Below are 18,821 nucleotides of genomic sequence, written 5' to 3'. Positions count from 1 at the left end.
TCGTTACCCAAAACGGCGGATTATAAATATAAATGCTCTCATTTTAATAATGCTGCGCTGGTTTTGGTTCACAGTTCTTCAACATTTTTATTTTTATTTTGACTTTTTTTTTTTTCATTGTTTGAGTTTGAGATAATTTTCTAAGACTATGTTTCTTAAGAAGGACGGAGAAAAGAGTAGTGGAATGGAAGGGAGAGTGACACTCATTTATGTTATTTGGTAAGTTAGGATGGAGAAATCACAATTTTCAATCCTTTTGTTTGGTATAAGAAGAAGAATTTAAAGGATGAAGAATAATTTACTTATAAGATTACTTTCTTGCCCTTATAATATTATTAAATATATATTGTTAACCGAGATTTTCGGCAACTATATTAATGAACAATATTTACTGATAATAATAATGAAAGTAGAAGATCGACACGGGGTTTTTACGAGGTTGGGGCGTTAACTAGCCTTAGTTCACGAGTCTATATATTAGAGCAAGAAGAATCTTTTACAATGGAGTTTTCTAGTTATATCTGAACATAGTTTCTGCTTTCTTTTTTCTCTTTTTTTTTTTTTTTCTTTACATTGTTCTACAGCTTATATTTATAAGCTGAGGGGAATACCGGGTCTGGGCTGGATCCGACCCGGGCCCATCAGAGAAATGAGTACAAGGGGCCTTTCTAGTGGAGGCCCAATACAAAGAGATATACAATACACGAAATTCAAATCAGCTAAGGCCCAATTGGTTGACCTGAGACACAAGTTTCGCCCGACAAAACGGCGCTTTGGCTCTGACCACTTCGAGTCACAAGGCTGATTCAGGAGACAAGACTGGTCAGGGTACTTGGCTGCGCAGTCCTGACACATCAGTGAGCAATCTCGAGGCGACCCTTTCTGCAGGCGAAAAGTGGGGGACAATGCCCACGCAAAACGAGGCGGCTTCAGGATCCTGGACGCTTGACCCTTCAACCGAGGGAGGAGGTGATCCAGGTCCGTTTACCTTTGGCCCGCTTCATTTACCTCAGGCCCGGACCATCCCAGGGTCCGGGATAGGAACGCGTAGGCCGCGACGGTCCGGGCGCTCTGGACATCGCCAGGACCGTTCTTGTTGAGGATGAACCCGGAGGGACGTCCCGGACCCCTCCACACGGGCCCAATCTAGAGTCCATGGTCCGTACCAGTCCCCTTGGGCAATATTTAAACCAAGGGACCTTGGGCCAGGCCCATATGCCGAGTTGGTCCTCTGACCGTGGGCCAAGGCGAAGGCCCAAAGCCCCTGCAGGAAATGGTGATAACATATATATAGGGAGTAATTATAATGCATTTTTTTTTGTAACACTTGTGGATCATTTTTCTATTTCGGCACCTAAATAGTTATAATCCCAAAAAAATTTATATGATGGTGGACATTATAGATATCTAGAACATCCTACAAATTTTCAAGAAATTCTGAATAAATTATGTTACCAAAACAGGGTCTAACCTGTCTGTTGCACGCATGCTTGTTTTTTTGTGTACGCGTATAAAATTTGACAGTTTGAATTCTATTTTCGGTTTCGTAAACTATTCAGAATTTCTTGAAAATTTGTAGGATATTTTAAATACCTACAATATACACCGTCATATAAAATTTTTTGAAATTATAATTATTCAAGTGCCGAAAATAGAAAAAAGATACACAAGTGTTGTAAAAAAAAGTGTGTCGTAATCATTCCCTATATATATATACATAGTCAAGAGAGAATAGCATTTTGGAGGATAATTTATCCACTTTCCCGCCTTTTTTTTTTATTCTCTCTTCTCCAATCCCTTCAATGAAAGAAGGATGAGATATGGTGGGCCTAGAGGGATTTCTCATCCCTCCAAATCTCTTCTCCATCCTCTAATATGTGCTACCAAACAAATGGATTAGTAGTCTTTATTCTCTTTTCTCCCTCCCTCACTGCATCTCCTCTACCAAATACAACTTAAAAGATATCTCAATCTGCTGTATATGTGCCCAAATTACAAGAGTAGTGTTGCTATTTGGCATCTTAAGGTGCCCAACACTACATGATATAGCACTTTATGGTTGGTTAGCCATACATCATAATACTGATTAAATTCAAATGTGTGAGACCTGATATTAGATTGAACCAATAACAGTATGACACCTTCCTGTGATGTTGGACATCAGTAGTACCCCTTAGCATTTCTCTTACAAGTGCTAGCCAATATATAAAGATTGCTGAATGAAAGAGTAAGAAAGCTAAACTGATCTAACCAATCTTGACAAACTGATTACCGGAACTAGTTGACAACATAATGAACTAAATCTGTTTCTGAGACTTACTTCATTCAAGAATTGTATAAATAAATAATTGAAACCATGGATGAAGAAAAAATCACATCAAGAAAGGTAAAGTGAAAGCATAAATTAATAGAATTTTTCTTTTGTCTTTTTTGAGATATTTGTGGTAAAATCCCTAAAAAAAATTTTCCTAATGTAACATTTAAACCCCAATAAAAAAATTTAACAGTAAAACACCATTTTGACAATGTTTTATTGTAAGTGTGCTTTTTTAACGGTTAAATACAGGCTATACCCATTACAGTGCAACTATGATAGAAGTGATAACGTTCTGTTGGGTCATGTGTTAAATAGCTAATTAATTATTTTAAAACTATTTTAAAAATAAATTTAATTAATAAAAATAGTTCTTAAACTTTATCCTTACCCAAGCCCCTCCATCCTCGTCCTTACCCTCATGGGGGGATGCACAAGGACAATGAGAGGTTGATGCATGAGGATGGCGGATTGACGGTGCTGGCTATGATTTCGCTAGGCAGATCGATAGAAAAGGGATAGGGATTGTGGTGCTTTGCAACATTTAGAGACTTCGACGGTAAGAGATGGCAATGCTTTTCATCGTTCACAATTGGATATCGAAGGTGGCAGAGAAGCTAGGTTGGAGAATGCACACTTAGAGGAACGAGCTGGGTTGAGCGAAAAAGACCTAAAAATATACAATATTTAAATGCTTATAACTAAAAATCAAATTTCACATATTTATTATGTGAAATCGTTCAAGTGTTTTATACCTCATTGTGTAACATCACATCGTATTTGTATTTAATAATCTTAACAATCTCATCGTTAAGAATTTTGATAATTGTTTAGAAAATGATCTCCAATCAGTGTGTTAATAATTTTTTACTAAGTTTGAAGTATGTCAAACTTATCAAAACAAATGTTTTTACTAAGTTTGAATTTTTTTACAGTGTCAAAGAAGATGTCAAGTGTGTCTAAAAAGCCATTTCACAAAAAATTATCAAAACAAAATTATTATGCAAAGTAACTATAAGAAAAATATTATTTTGGCAAACAACCCTAAAAGCAAAATGGACGCCTAGTAAAACCGATAAATAGGAATGAACGAAACCTCTCAAAATTAAATCAATGCACACACGTGATAATTTGTAAGTGTTACGAGAATTGTAACTCCACTTTATATATTACAAAATTGATTATAATCATCATTTATCAAATTATAACACCACAAAATATGTTACATTTGACAAAATAACATTTGTCACATAATTCATTTAATCAAAATATTATACTATTTAACATGATCAAGAAAGGGAAATCATGGTGGATGTCAGCGTTAATGGTGGACAATGGCGTGGGTTTGGGTAAGATAGAAGGAATTGTGAGAAGGTACATTGGGTAGATTTTGAATCATAAGCATATTTTTCCATGTTGTATATTAAGAAGCATATTTATACAACTTTAACTATAGAAGAAACTCAAATTTTCCTTCTCGTTCTACTAAAAGTTTTCCTCACTCGTAGAAATAATCCAAAAAGGAAAAGACAAAAAATGGTTTACTAAAAAACCACCGTATCACAAAGTTAGTTATACACACCAATTTTAAAAAAAATATATAGAGACAATACTAATTCCATTGAATTTGCATCAATTTTGTTAGATCCATTGAATTTGCATCAATTTTGTTAGAGCAACTACAATGCTCGTTGCCAAAGACATGGCTTCTTGATTTTTTCTGACATGCAACCAAATATAAGAATCGCTTACCATTGTAGCCGAAAGTTGCTTATTAATTATGAAGGAGTCGTTACCTCTGTAAGGCAACGGTACTTTCTTTAATTTTTTTTTTAATTATACATATATATATATTATATAGGAAATGTATTCGTTGGTAAAAAACGGTAATATATTAAAAAAAATTCTTCTATAAATACTCATCTATTTCATTCAATTTTCACACTATTTCATACATTTTTCTTCCAAATTATTAATATCACAAAATTTATTTTTTTACCAATGGATTCCCAAAACTTTCCAAATACCAACTCCTAAAATCTAAATTTTCAAAATTCATCATTTTCTCCACAATCTTCAAGCTGCAAAAAAATGCTGAAATTCGTGATAGAAATATTCATCGCAATCTTCAAGCAGACTTGGTGGAACACATATGGTCAAAATTTGAAAGTCATTTTAATTAGTTTTTTTTTTAATTATGTTAGATTGATTAATTACGATTATGTCATTTTATAAGTTTTTTTTTAAATTTAGTCTAATTTAAATATCATGTACTATTTATTTATATTAATATATGAATTTAAAAAATTTAGTATGATAATATTTATAATTATAAAATGATATATTAAATAATAATATGTGGAGACTATGGTTGGCAATTTTTAGGGTAACTTGCATTGGAGTATTTTTAAGAAATATGCTACAAAAAGTAATGTGGATGAGAAAGAAAATAAAAAATTATATTTTTTAGTTGATTTAGACATTTTAGGCAATACTGGGGTAGTTTGCATTGGAGATGCTCTTACCATATTCAAAAAACAACATAAAAAATTCTCCTAAAATATAACTACGAGTCTTGCATCCTTTTGCGTCGATTTTGTTTCCAAATTCAAAAGACAACATAAAAAGATCTATAAAAAAATCTCATAATCGTACACATAAGTGTTTGAAAAATATATACTAACATATACACATTACTAAATAGAACGAGAAGATACTTGCCCGTAATTTTTCTACACAAAAAAAAGATAACGATGGGAGTTAACATTAGATTTTGATCAACATCGTGATTCAATGTGCTTCAAATTAGTGATGTTTGAAATGAGTCGAATCAAAGGAATAGAGAAACAATGGTTGTTTAGGGAGTGAGAGTGAGAAATGAGTGGGAATGGAGAAGAATGCAAGTATCAAGGGCTTTTCGTCCATATTTGATTCTGAGGCTTATTATTCCAATAATTATTAAGATTGGTAATAGATTTTCGTTACAATTCAACATACATTGATTTTATTAAGCATGTCAATTAAATCAAAGTTCAGCGATGCTTTGAAAAAGTATCAAGATTATTGAAAGTAATATATGTTTAGCAACTGTATCAAGTTAATATATAACATCAAAATTTCCAATACCCCTAATTTAAAATTTCATATATATATATATAGAGAGAGAGAGAGTATCTCAATTGAAAAGTTAACCATCCATCAAATGAGAATTTGCCCCCTATTTATAAGGGTTTTTGGATGGAGAGCTAGCTTTGGGCACTTCTATTCTAAGAGCACTCACAATAAATCATGTAAAATAGCTACAAAGCTAAAAAAATATAACTAAAAACACTAAAATTCTTCTCCACCAAATGATGTATAATAACTAAGGCGTTACAGGAAAGTAAATGTATATCCTTCACCACATTTAGCTACATACTATTCATCATTTAAATTTACTTAATTATCTCTTTCTCTCTCTCTCTCATTTTCTTTTATTTAAATAAATAAATAATATCTAAAACTATAATATTTAAATGTTGTAAAGAGAAAATATAAAGCAAAAACTAAAGTTTTGGAGATATATTTTGAAAGATAGAGTAGAGAAGCTGTGGCGAGTGCTCTTATGTGGACTCTACACTGTTATTATCTCTACTCAAAGGAAGTACTCAAGTGGTTCCTGACAGTGTGTTCTTATATCTCTACGAAGGATTTTGGTTTTCTCTACTTGTTATATACCAAATGCAAGAAGAAAATGGTGTTGTCTATTCTCCCCTCTCCCTTCAATCCATCATTTCTTATCTTAACACCCCACCAACCCCATCTTTTATCCCACATAACATTCCAGTTGCTTTTGTTTAGAAAATGGTCAAATCTGCCATTGATGATTGCGCACACAAAAGCAACATATGTGACACTGAAGAATCTTCCCATTTATTACCTATAATCATAGATATCGAGGAAAATTACAAGTACGCATCTTAACATTTTGGACCATCAAGGCTCTTGTTATAGCAATTATCAGTCAAAACTCAAAACAAGTTTTTAAAATGTTTGTCACTATATTAGAATCATGCTATCTCTTTGGCTTGGCACAAGCTAAGTTGAAGCACAGTTCCTGTGATGCTCCTGGGATGGTTCTCAATGGTTGGAAGACAAATTTAGCTCTGTTATTTAATGTAAAGCCAATACTTATACTGAAAGAATTGCTTCATTAGGAGTCCGAAATAAGAATAGAATGTTGGGCTGGAGTTCAGTCCCTTGCAGTGTTCTTCAATGGGAAAATAGGAACAACAGAGGATTGAATTACTATTGGTTTGAATCAGATGATCATATCCTACTTGCCCAGAATAGGTTCTAACTTCAAAGATTTGGAAGTCTACTAACATAAAAGAGAGCATGGTATATCCAAAATGAGCAAAAGAAGAATTTAGATTTTATGTTTTCTTCACAGTCAATGGACCTAAGCATAGATTAATCAACTGGCAGAACATGACACACTAGACTATGTAAACACTCATCGAACCAAGACATAACTACTCATAATGATCAACCCAAACCTTCAATTATATTGAAAAATACTATACAGGGCAAAAATCAGTATTATTCATCGACAATTAAAATGAACTAAGTGCATAGTTTTCACTGAAGAACACCAAGGTAACCACCCCATTATTAATGCCCAGAACAAACTAAATGACATCGATGGTTTGCTCTATTGATAAGAACTATTTCATTATAAATTTTCAAGTCAAGGACAAAAAAAAAATCTAAGAGACTTACTTCCCTATTACGGTGCTCTGGGGTCAGTGCCGTGCTGCCAAACGTAGACAAGCTCATCCCAGCCAGTGCTAGCGAAAAGCCCATCAACAAGCACACTCATATCGACTCCAACCGCGAATTCAGTATGATGATCGTATCTCCCCACAAGGGCATCCTCGACCATATAATCCCACAAGCAAACCGACATGTCGTACGAGCAAGAAACCAATAAACTCTGCCTATGGGGCGAGAACTTCACCTTTCTAACCGCGTATCCATGGCCATTAAGCACCGACAGAGGTGTTCTGAAACTCCTCACATCCCACACCTTGATCGATTTGTCCACCGACCCAGTAACGATACAGCAATCGTCGTACTTGTTCCAGTCGCAGGAGAGAATCTCGAACTCGTGGGCCGGTATAATCATGGTTGACCCAGGCTCACGGACATCCCAAATGCGCACGGTACAGTCCCCGGAGGCAGAGGCGAAAACATCCCCGTGGCGGGGGTTCCAAACAGCGGCGTATACGCAGTACGCGTGCTCCTTGAAAGTCCGCACGCTGGTGGGGCGGTCCAAAGTCCAGAGCTTGATGGTGTCGTCCCAAGAGGAGGTTATAAAGGAATCGCGGCGGACGGGATTGTAATCAGCGGACTGAACCTCACGGGTGTGCTCTTGAAGAGAACGAATGGGGTTGGAAGAGGGTGGAAGAGCGAGGTCGTAGAGCTTGACGGAGCCATCGGCTATGGCGGCGACGAGTAAGGAGTCGTGGGATTCGGACCAAGCGACGTCGTATACGCCATCGGCAGTGTCGTATGAGGCAAGCTCGGTGATGGGACCACCAGAAGGGGAGAGGTCGAGGACGTGGAGGCGGCCATTTCCGAGGATTCCGAAGTTCTGGGCGGTGGCTACGGCGAGACGGTTCTCGTAAAAGGGGCTGAATTTGACTGAATAGCCATTGAAAGGGGTCTTGAAGAAGGGCATCTTTATCGTACACAGCAGCAGTTTCAGCTCAAGATTTTGACGATGTTTTCCTTTGGGATTTTGGGCAAGTTTTCACTTTTCACGACAGAGGGATCTCGTCCCAATCAATCCCCTACCGCTGAGATGTGCGCCTGCCTCAACCTCACCCTGCCACTTTTTCTCCTCCTTTTCTTGTTCTTATTTATTTATTATATTTTTTTCTCACAATTTTCTTATTTATTTTTTTAGAATAATTAATATTTTTTTTACTCAAAACTAATCTAATTAAGCCCCAGATTCACTTGCAATTTAAACGTTTTAAATGACTAATGGAATGATGAATAAGGGTAAGTTGAGAACTACCCATTTTTAAGGGTAGTTAACTAAAATTAGACACTAAATATATTTAGTTGAACTTTACCCATTATTATTATGAGATTTCACAAATTACCTTTATTTGAGCACATGATTCTAAGTGTTGTTGTAATGTGTATTATATGTGTCATATTATAGTTAAATTAGAAATACATTCTAATTATAGTGTGTTTAAGGAAAAAAAAAAGCATGTAATTGAAGAGGTATAATGGATACATCAATTGAAAATTTGGGTACTAAAATAAAAATTAAAAATAGTGAATAAAAATTAAAGTGGGTACAGAATCTAATTTTCACAATGAATAATTAGGAATTTTACTCTCGAACTTTCAAGCATTATTACAAAGTTGATATTTTTAACGCACTGATAGACTCTCAATGGTAAAAAAATAACCAATAAATTTGATGATACCATGGTGAGTCTTCAACTTTTTATCCAAGAGAAATGAGTGTATTGTGTAAAAAAAATTTACCCACAAGACTTTGTAGAACATAAGATGATACAACTAAGGATGCATTTTCAACATTTTGATCATATGCGACTACTTAATGATTTCGGAGCTTTGATAACTATTTCTGATTTATGTCAATGGATGCTAAAAATCAATAAAAGCATAAGCCTATCCACTTGTTATAGAGTGGTAACTCTTATTCTTACACTTCCAAGTTTCTACAATTACTACATAGTGATCTTTTTCAGCTATGAATACAGTGTAGACTAAATTTCACAACAATATGAAAGATGAAATTCTGACTGGTTGTTTGTTAGTGTAAATTGAGAAGAAAATTGTCAAAAAATTTAGTGTAGATTTACTTATAGATAATTAATGTGATATGCAAGAGAGATGTTGTGCATTTTAATAGATTATGAATGAAATTGTAATTTTTTTTAAATATTTGTTTAATATTTAAATTTTAATAGTTCTCCCGTCATCTAATCCCAACTATGTCTCAGTATATAGATATGTGAAACAGTCTTTTCCATTAATTACCAAGTGTGTTATGTGTTAGGAAAAAGTAAATTGTGTCAATGGAAATAGTAAAAAACTCTTACAACTCTAAGCAAAATATACAAATAAACAAGGCTCGATTAACTAATATTATAACTCTATAACAAAATGATAGTAATAGAAAATACAACTCTATGACAAAATGATACAAATAAATTAGAAGTAGTAGTGGAAAAGATGTAGAGGAGATTACAACTTTAAAAAAAAAAATACAAGTAAAAGAGTAAATAGAGAATAATAGAAGAAGATGAAAAACAATATAATAAAAGAAAAAGAACAAGAACGATGAAAGAACACTCTCAACTACACCATCAAAGTGAAGAATACTGGGGATTACCAACTTGAACAAGGTTTGAAACATTTGTCCAAAAGCGTATTTCCCCCTAACTCAAGCACTAAGGGAACTCTCACAATTTGGAAATAGTTGTGTGGAATTATCAAGTCTCTAGGTGTTTTCTAATCAAGTGCTCTAATGGATAGAAAAAGTGTGTCTTATAAGTAAGCAATAGGCTCATATTTATAGAGTCTTGAGATACTTTTTGAATTTCAAATTCAATCAATCCCCATGGCTATTACCAATGATTAACTTGGTGTTTGTGGAACGAAAAAAAAAAAAAGAGATTTGAGAGTTATTTGAGTTGTTAGAGTCGTTCAAGAAAATTGGAAAAAACTAAAAATTGGCAGTCAGCCCTCCTGGCAGCGGCCACGGGTATTTCTGGTTGCAGCCATGGCTCTCTATCATCCAGGCTGCGCCCACCAATGCCTCTGCTCCTTAGCCACTGGCCTTTCTCAGCACACAATTTTGTGTTATTTTTTCCAAACGGTTTCAAACATTTCTCAATTGATTTTGTGACCCTCAAACACATTATTGGAGATAAAACCAAATCTTCAACAGTCATTTCACTTAGACTTTGAGAAATTCAAATCAAAATTGTGTAAAAGTAAATTTACACAATATTGGGTAATATTTGAGAGTTACAAATTTGTAACTGAAATTGTAGCTCTTAAATATGTTACACATTTGTGTACATCACACTCTTTATCATATTTATTTAATTTAAAAACTTTATATTATAAAGTAATATAACATTATGATGGGATTCCAAGATTCGACACTTTGAGCATGTGAAGGTTTGGAATGAATCATATGGTTATCCTCTTGCCAAATCCAAAAATTTATTTCTTGATCTCAAAGCTTTTGATGTCCCACTGAAATACAAATTTGTCTAACATGTCCCTTGTGATGTCATCTGATATTTCTGTTTTGAATTGAAAGTTGTGAATCGTTGCATAGAAATTAGCATTGGGCCTTATATATAAAAATAATTGTGAAAAATTACCATTTTATTCTCTTATAAATATTCTTTAAACTTTATGCAAAAAGATGCTATACTTAGTACAATTGGGCCTTAAAATCCCCTATCTACCATATTTTTTTAAATGTCCTTAAACTTAATCCAGAAATATCTCATTTCTAGCGAAATTGGGCCTCAAAATTTCCCATATTCTCGGGATAACTTGAAAGATACTCAGTTTTAGGATTAGTTAACTAAAAATAGCTACTAATAATATTTAGTTGAATATTACCCACTTTTTTAAGCACATTTCTCATATTACCCTTAAAACACTACTAAAAGTCCAATGTAAAAATCTCAATCTTTGCCTCTGTCGTGTCATTTACTTCCCTCTTTAAATAATATTCCACTGCCAGTTGAAAGTGTAATGGGTAGAGTCATTAATAATTTGGGTATTAATCAAAGAGTTTTAAAAGGTGGGTAAAAATTAAAGAGGTTAATTTAAATTGGGTACTATATGTAATTTTCACCATATTCTTTAGTGAAGAAGACAAATGGGCCTTGGACCAAAATAGTTGAAAGTGTAGCAAGAATGTGTTTGATCCAAAACTAAACGTCTATGTTACATTAGGCCTTATCATAATAAGGGTCATACTATTTTATGTGACCACATTCTATTTTGGTTATAACCAATTAAATCCGCACTTCACATTTTTGGATTCAACATAATCCGCATTCTAATTTAAAATCAATTCAATCCAATCTACAAAAAAGTAAAATTCGTAATCAACATCAAATTATATAGCAAAAAATATAAAATCTACAAGTAAAAAAAACTCAAATAATAAAATTAAATATAACATTCACATTTGATATAAGAACTAAACATAAATTCTACAAATTAAAATTTTAAGTATTACCTAAGATACTTTTGTTTATTTTTTTGAAATAATTGTTATTATATCACTATTGACACTTATATCAAATATACAAAACTTTAAAACCATTATTTTACATATATTTTTCTTTTAAAATATTTATATAAATATAGTGTGGATTGAATTGATTACTTTCAACATCGAAAGTGTATCAAATCCGCATAAGTATGTAAATTTTCAATCTAATCCAATCCGCACAAGTGTGAATATCCACACTTTGCGAATCGAATTGGATTGGATTGGATTGTATCAGTTAAATTTTGAACACCCCTAATTACAAGACCTTACTCGAACCACTTATTTTTTTGTTAATCCAGTGTTTACTATTAGCAATAAGATTAGGGTTGGAAATGGGGCGGGTAATTGGCAATGGGTGCTCTCCCCGCCTCTATACACGTTAACAATTTTAATCCCCATCCCCATCCCCGTCCCCGTCCCCGCCCCCATCTTCGTATATTCCCTATCGGGAGAGGGGTGGGGAATCCTTGTTGGGGCGAAGAATAAAAAATAAACTAAAAAATGGTAAATTACCTAAAATTAATATATAATACACTATATTAATATATTAATAGCTCAAAGTATTAAATATTGTCCAAAATAAAATTTAAAAAATTTAAAAAGTTACTAATATACTATAAAATCACTTAAAGAAATATGTAAAATAAATAAAAAATTAAAATGTGTCATGTTGGGCGGGTAGTACTGTCCTCATCCCCGCCTCGTTTAATATTCGAGAATAAAAAATAACTCTCATCCTCACCCCATTACCCATTTAGGCAAGGAATCCCCGCGGGGCCATCTCCGTGAAGAAAATTTCCATCTCTAAATAAGATATCTTTAGTCCATTCCATATTACTATAAATCAAAAGACATATGTGTCAATTACAAATTCTATAATATAACTTACTCCATATTGTAACATGTAACGATTATAAATAAATAATATTATAACATATAGATGGAGAAAGAAGAGATTAGATCAACCTGCTATGCTTTCGAAGTCACAACCATGAGTGACTTGTGATTTTTTGTTTGTTTAATTATTGTATAACTTTCTACTTGTAAGTACGACCTATATATATATATTTATAAGTATATAGTTGAATGATTAAAATAATGTTTGTTGGAGTGGTGTGGGTGAATGTCAGTACTCTTATAATTAATTTTGAGTTTTATTATATCTCCAAAGGGTTTCCAACTATACCGACAATTTTTGTCTGCATATTAATGTTGTGAGGCAATTATAAGTGAGACATAAGTCCCTACTTCACCTTCCAACAATAAGAAACTACATATATATATATATATATTTAGCTAAGAGAACTAAGGGAAATTGGTCCGAAAATAATAAAATACATAATATACATATATATATATATACATATAAACTAAAATACTACCTACCAGTTCTAAAATAAAAAATTATTTGCCTTAATTTTAATATGATGTGCTTGCTTGAGTTGTGGCCTAGTTTGGCTGCATTTTATTTGGCTTCATTAATCTGCTGTTTTCCACTTTTCGAGTTTGGTCTATATTATACTTTAATAATATTAATATATATATATATATATATATATTTATATAACATAACATGCCTGTAATGAAGATAGATACCCTAAAACCTTTTCAATTTTCTTTTCATTTATTAATTATTAGATGGATTTGGTTTTGCAAATCAATAATACATCCCTCCAATTTTGAGGGATGATTTTATGAAAGAATTAACCATATATAAGTGAATTTTGATTGATATTTATAAAATTAATTGCCAAATATTACATTTATTCTGAATTAATGTGATATTTAGTTGGGTGGAATGAAAATATATAAAAAAAAAAAGGAAAAAATAATAGAAATGAAATAGAGTAAACATTAATATTAATAAAAAAAGTACTAAAGTTATTTTTACTTTTGTATTGGAATAATTTTTTCTCCTATTTTTAAATGGAATAGTTATTTTACTAAAATAGTAAAAAAGAAATTCATTGAAATGTCATTCTAATACTCTAAAATACAACTAAACAAAAAAATAAAATAAAAATTAATTTATTTTCATTCTATCAAACAAACTAACCTTAAACAATCCCTAAGATTATTTTTAGCATTCTTCACTTCTTTTATTATAATCACACAATAAAAAAAATGACCATACTCACTTTTTTTTTTTCAATTTGAAAAACTTTATAAATGATTTAAATAAAAATACCAACTCAGCATTTGAAAATTAATGATAAAAACACTTTTATTTTTATTTTTAATACATGACCACTATTTGAATTCTGTTTTCGGTACTGTAAATTATTTGATTTTTTTTTTTTTGTAAAATTTTCTAAATAACTACAATGAAATTGTACGCGATCATTAATTAAAAAAAAAATTATGCCAAAAATTATTCAAGTACCGAAAATAAAAATAAGTTACTCGTAGACCTAAAAATAAAATATGCATCGTAGAATTTCTTGTATAAATATTTATTATGTATACCCTTTTATTCTATATCTTCCCCTTTCACTAATATTATCTATTGATGAATTTTCTAATAAAAGATTATTATATTTTACTTGATCTAGAGACATAGATAACATTGTTGCCTAATTAACTTTTTTTGTGTGTTCTTCACACGCACAAAAATAGATCATATTCGAAAAGTTTATAATAATTAATGGACCAGATCGATCAATCTTCAAATCTACAACATTTTGGTTTGGTACTTGGATATATACATACAGAAGAATATATATGTATCATCACATCACTTTACAAATAGTGTATAGTTTGATCGATACAAGTTTATACACACACATGTAAATATATATGCACGTTTCCTTAGTTTTATTTATAGAATTTATTAATTATTTTTATTAAATTTATATTAATGTCATATAAATTTTAAAATAAATATTTTATTTTAATTAAATAATTTATTTATTTTTGTTTAAGTTTATGTTTGTTCTAATTTTTAAATTTAGGAGTGACAACAAGAGATTATATATTATATGTTTAATGTAATATTAAATATTATACGTGTATTTTAAATTTAAGTTTCTGGCTAGTTTTAAAAAAAAAGCAATTTGTTACTAATTCACATTAGATTATATTATATATTTAATATGATATTATTCTAATAAGTGAGTTTAAGTTTAATTAAATTTTATTTAAGTTATAAAATGTATGATTTTATTATTTTTAAATAATTATCGTTGTAGAATATATAAAAAATATTACATTTTAATTTATTTAATCATTTATTATTTTTAAATAATTATCATTGTAAAATATCTCAAAAATATTATATTTTAATTTATTTAATTATTTATTATTTTTAAATAATTATCACTGTAAAATATCTAAAAAAATATCTTATCTTAAATTTTTTAATTATTTTATTTTATTTTATTTAAGTTTAAGAGATATTTACAAACTACCGTTAAATATAAGAATATTCCATTAAAATTAACATTAAAAAAATAAAACACCGTTAAAATAAAAAATTTCCATTATCTATGCATTTTTTATATATAATAGATATATAAAGCTAAAAAGCTTTTGAATGGAAGATATATGCAAAGAAAACAACAAACAAAGATATTGAGCTTACGTATACATATATATATATATATATGTATATATGTGGCATATGTGTACACAAGCATATTTATATTATATAGAAAGGAGAATAAAAAAGTGGTGTTTTTAAGTACATAGGTTCTTGTGGTTGAGAAAGATCGACCAATAATAATGGGTTATAAAGCTAACTAAACCAGGTCCCATATATATGAACAATATTGTATGCATTGATTTGGACTCTAATACCATAATATCTGTAAATTAACAAAAAAAAAAGAGAGAATGTTGAAAAGGAAAATAAATAATAATGATGATGATGAATATAACTTAATTCTATATTTAAAAGTTGAATTCTTTTTTCTCGACTATGCCTTTTTATTTATCTTTTTGGCAAAATAATAATGCCAAATTTTGTGGGCTCGAAGTTTGGACTTACCAGAAGTGGTAGAAGAAAACATGGCAATGGTTGAAACACTTTCACATGCAAAAAAGTGCTTAAAAAAATTTCAGTACATACCATTAATATATGCTTTTATATATATATATAAAAGTGTTTACTAAACTTAGAGGACAACTAATAATTACGATATATATATATCTAGTGATTTAGTATAATAAATGACTAATAAATAAATATTTTTTTTACATTAATTTTGAATTTTTATATATAATGCTTAAATAAAAAAATTAATCATTTAATTTAATAAATATGTGACTGTCATATATTCAGGTAATCTTTAAAAAATTTTAAAAAAATCAAAATTTAATTTTAGAAATATTAATTAACAACTATAAATATTGATCATTAATCTTAATCTAATAATTAATATTAAAATAATCATTTATGAGTATATGTATATATATGATGGGGGTGTGGTCATTTTTACTAGCATTGTAACAAAATTGCATATAATCAAACGGTTCAAATGCAATCTAGAATGAATGGTATGTCATAGCCAATGTCTCAAAGCTAGCCGTAAAACATATTTAGTTGGTTTTTACTTATCTTTGTGATGAGATTTCTCAAACTACCTTATAAGAGCCGTTGTTGATGTCTATGCCAAACCTGACAAAGGGTAAAGTGGTTAGTTTGATTATAAAAGTGGGTACAAATTTAAACATTTTAAAATTTGGGTAAAAACTCAATGTCCATTCTAATAATGGGTTTAGGGTATAATTTTCAGAAGAAGATGATACATATATATATATATATATATATGCAAATATTAAAAACCCAAATGGACCCTCCACATCCCATACAAACCTCACATGTTGCCCACTAACACTCTCATCTCAACCTCTATTTATTGGTTGGGACACATTTCGGATGGGACATGCATCAAATTTTAACAAATGTCTTTTTATGTATCCAATTGTATTAGTTAAACAGCTCTATATCTTATTTACTTGTTGTAACACTTTAGTAGGGTCCCTAGATGGTCCATGGTCAAGATGATATTATGAACATCAAATCAATCATATAAATATATTTATTTATTTATATAATTAATTCATCACAATCCGTATTTTTTTGAAGGGATAGGCATGGAGCAAATTTCTTGGTGTCATCATTTACTCTCAAGAGAATCTCTTCTTATAAGTTGCAATCGAATGTTTAACCAATTACATAAGTTTTTTTTTTTTTCTTAGCAAAAAATCTACATAAAACACAATGTTGGAAAAAAAAGACAAACTTACAAGCGAGGTGAAATAATAGCTCTTAAGAATGGTTAAATGTACGGTGAAGTTGGTTAGGCACGAAGAGAGGCGCTAAAACAATAATAATTTTACAAAGTTAACATGTGAAAGTTGACTTTCTGTATAGGCATTTATAAATTAATTTTTGGGTTCGTAATGTTTGTTTGCAGTATATAAGAGTAGCCAAGAAGTTTGAGAGTGTGGATGTGTTTTGAGACAAGTTTTGAAGTGCCAAAACAGAAGCGTTGGCGATACATCACCCCTAGAAGGTGATACTTCGCCTAAAGCATTGAAAATAGGCCTGAGACAGTAGGCAATGTATCGCTTGGCAGACGATATATCGCCTAGTGCCAGTCAATGTGCCAGTTGGGCTGTTAAATGGAAAGTCCGTACATTTACGTAAACTAGTAACTGGGGCAAGACCCCAGTTCAAGACCATGAGCACCTAATATATTTTTATTTTGGGCCTAGACCCATAATGTCAAAGATAGTCTTAACATTATGGGTTCATTTGGAATGAAGGATTAGATTGTACTAGACCAAACTATTAGTTAGGACTAGACAGGAGATTATCTTAGTATTGTAGTGTGTTTAATGTAGGGCATGACTAAATGAAATATAAAATAAATTTTGTTAATAACTTTATAATTTTATTAAAAGAAATAGTATAAAATATTTAATAAAAACAAAATATTTTTAAAAAAATAAATTAAACAATTTTCAATAAGAATAATATTTTTTGAAATTAAATAATATTTTTTAAAAAAATTAATGATATATATAATTTATTATATATAAAAAATCTCAATAGATAAAGAAAAAATATTTCAATAAAATTTGATGGTAGACAAAATTTATTATTTTGAAAATTAAAATATTTATCATTTTTAAATAAAATATAATATTATATATATATATTAAAGAAACTAGATATAATAAAAGTGGTGCCTTATAATATTATTAAATAGAGTAATGATTGAGACATATAAACATAACAATATTAGTAATCACGGAGGATAAATTATATAGCTCACACTTTAAAAAAAATTATGTAAATAAAAAAAATCACCTCATTTTGTGTGCAAATTGTGTTTATATAACATAAATTGTTAAATTATAACACATTTTGTATGAAATTATATATAAAAGAATAAGAGATAAAAATGTAAAATATGTATATGACAGCACTACTCTAGTTTACATGGAATTTGATCACACTTTCTTTGTATGAGAAGAAGAAAAAGAAGTCTATTTGCTCTCACTTTCCAAGAAAATCCCCAACCCACATGATCTTGCTTGGGATATTGAAAGATCACAATAGCCCTCTCAAAAGAAGATTTTCGCTATGCCCCATTTCCCACCATCTTTTCAATTCCTATCTACTTATCCCAATTCAATCCAAATTAACTTAACAAATCCATTTTACTCTCATTAATTTGATAGTGTTGTTAGTGGGTATTTTAGGGTTTTCAACACCACACGAGGTGATACCTCATCATTAGCTAGTGATACTATATAATACTTATTAAATTCAAATATATGAGACTTGATATTGAATTGCACTACCAGCGATACGCTACATTCTTATGATGTTGGGCACCACTGGTACTCTCTAGCAATTCTCTTAATTTATTTATCTAAATTCTGTAATTATACTCTTCACACCTACAATTAGTCATTTCAATTTGAAACTGACACGTGTCATAATCTAAGTGGACCACGTTTGCCAAGTCACGCCAATAAAAGGTTATCATCATAGTTTGCGCTTACGTGGTAGTCCTAATCATACAATGCAATAGTACATGTCCGTGTCACCAACAAAGCCTCCAACTCCAAACTAACCCAAAACAAAATTATATTATAAGATTACTATATTACTCTTAAAATTATTATTATTATAATAGTTTTTTGTAAAAATATTTT

General features: G+C 30.6%; 1 protein-coding gene across 1 annotated transcript; it reads right to left on the bottom strand.

The window, feature by feature from the left end:
* Positions 1 to 6,835: 6,835 nt before the first annotated feature.
* LOC133801675 (peroxisome biogenesis protein 7) lies at positions 6,836 to 8,213 on the bottom strand. Its single transcript, XM_062239923.1, has one exon. The coding sequence runs from the start codon at positions 8,034 to 8,036 to the stop codon at positions 7,083 to 7,085; it is 954 nt and encodes a 317-aa protein (XP_062095907.1). The 5' UTR covers positions 8,037 to 8,213; the 3' UTR covers positions 6,836 to 7,082.
* Positions 8,214 to 18,821: the final 10,608 nt, after the last annotated feature.

The sequence above is a fragment of the Humulus lupulus genome, chromosome 9 (assembly GCF_963169125.1).
Source record: "Humulus lupulus chromosome 9, drHumLupu1.1, whole genome shotgun sequence".
NCBI lineage: Eukaryota > Viridiplantae > Streptophyta > Magnoliopsida > Rosales > Cannabaceae > Humulus > Humulus lupulus.
Note: the sequence above shows the minus strand (reverse complement) of the source record. Positions and strands in the feature narration are given on the sequence as shown.

Bases quoted from the DNA above. Each gene is read 5' to 3' on its own strand.
- LOC133801675 (XM_062239923.1), bottom strand. From the start codon at position 8,036: ATGCCCTTCTTCAAGACCCCTTTCAATGGCTATTCAGTCAAATTCAGC.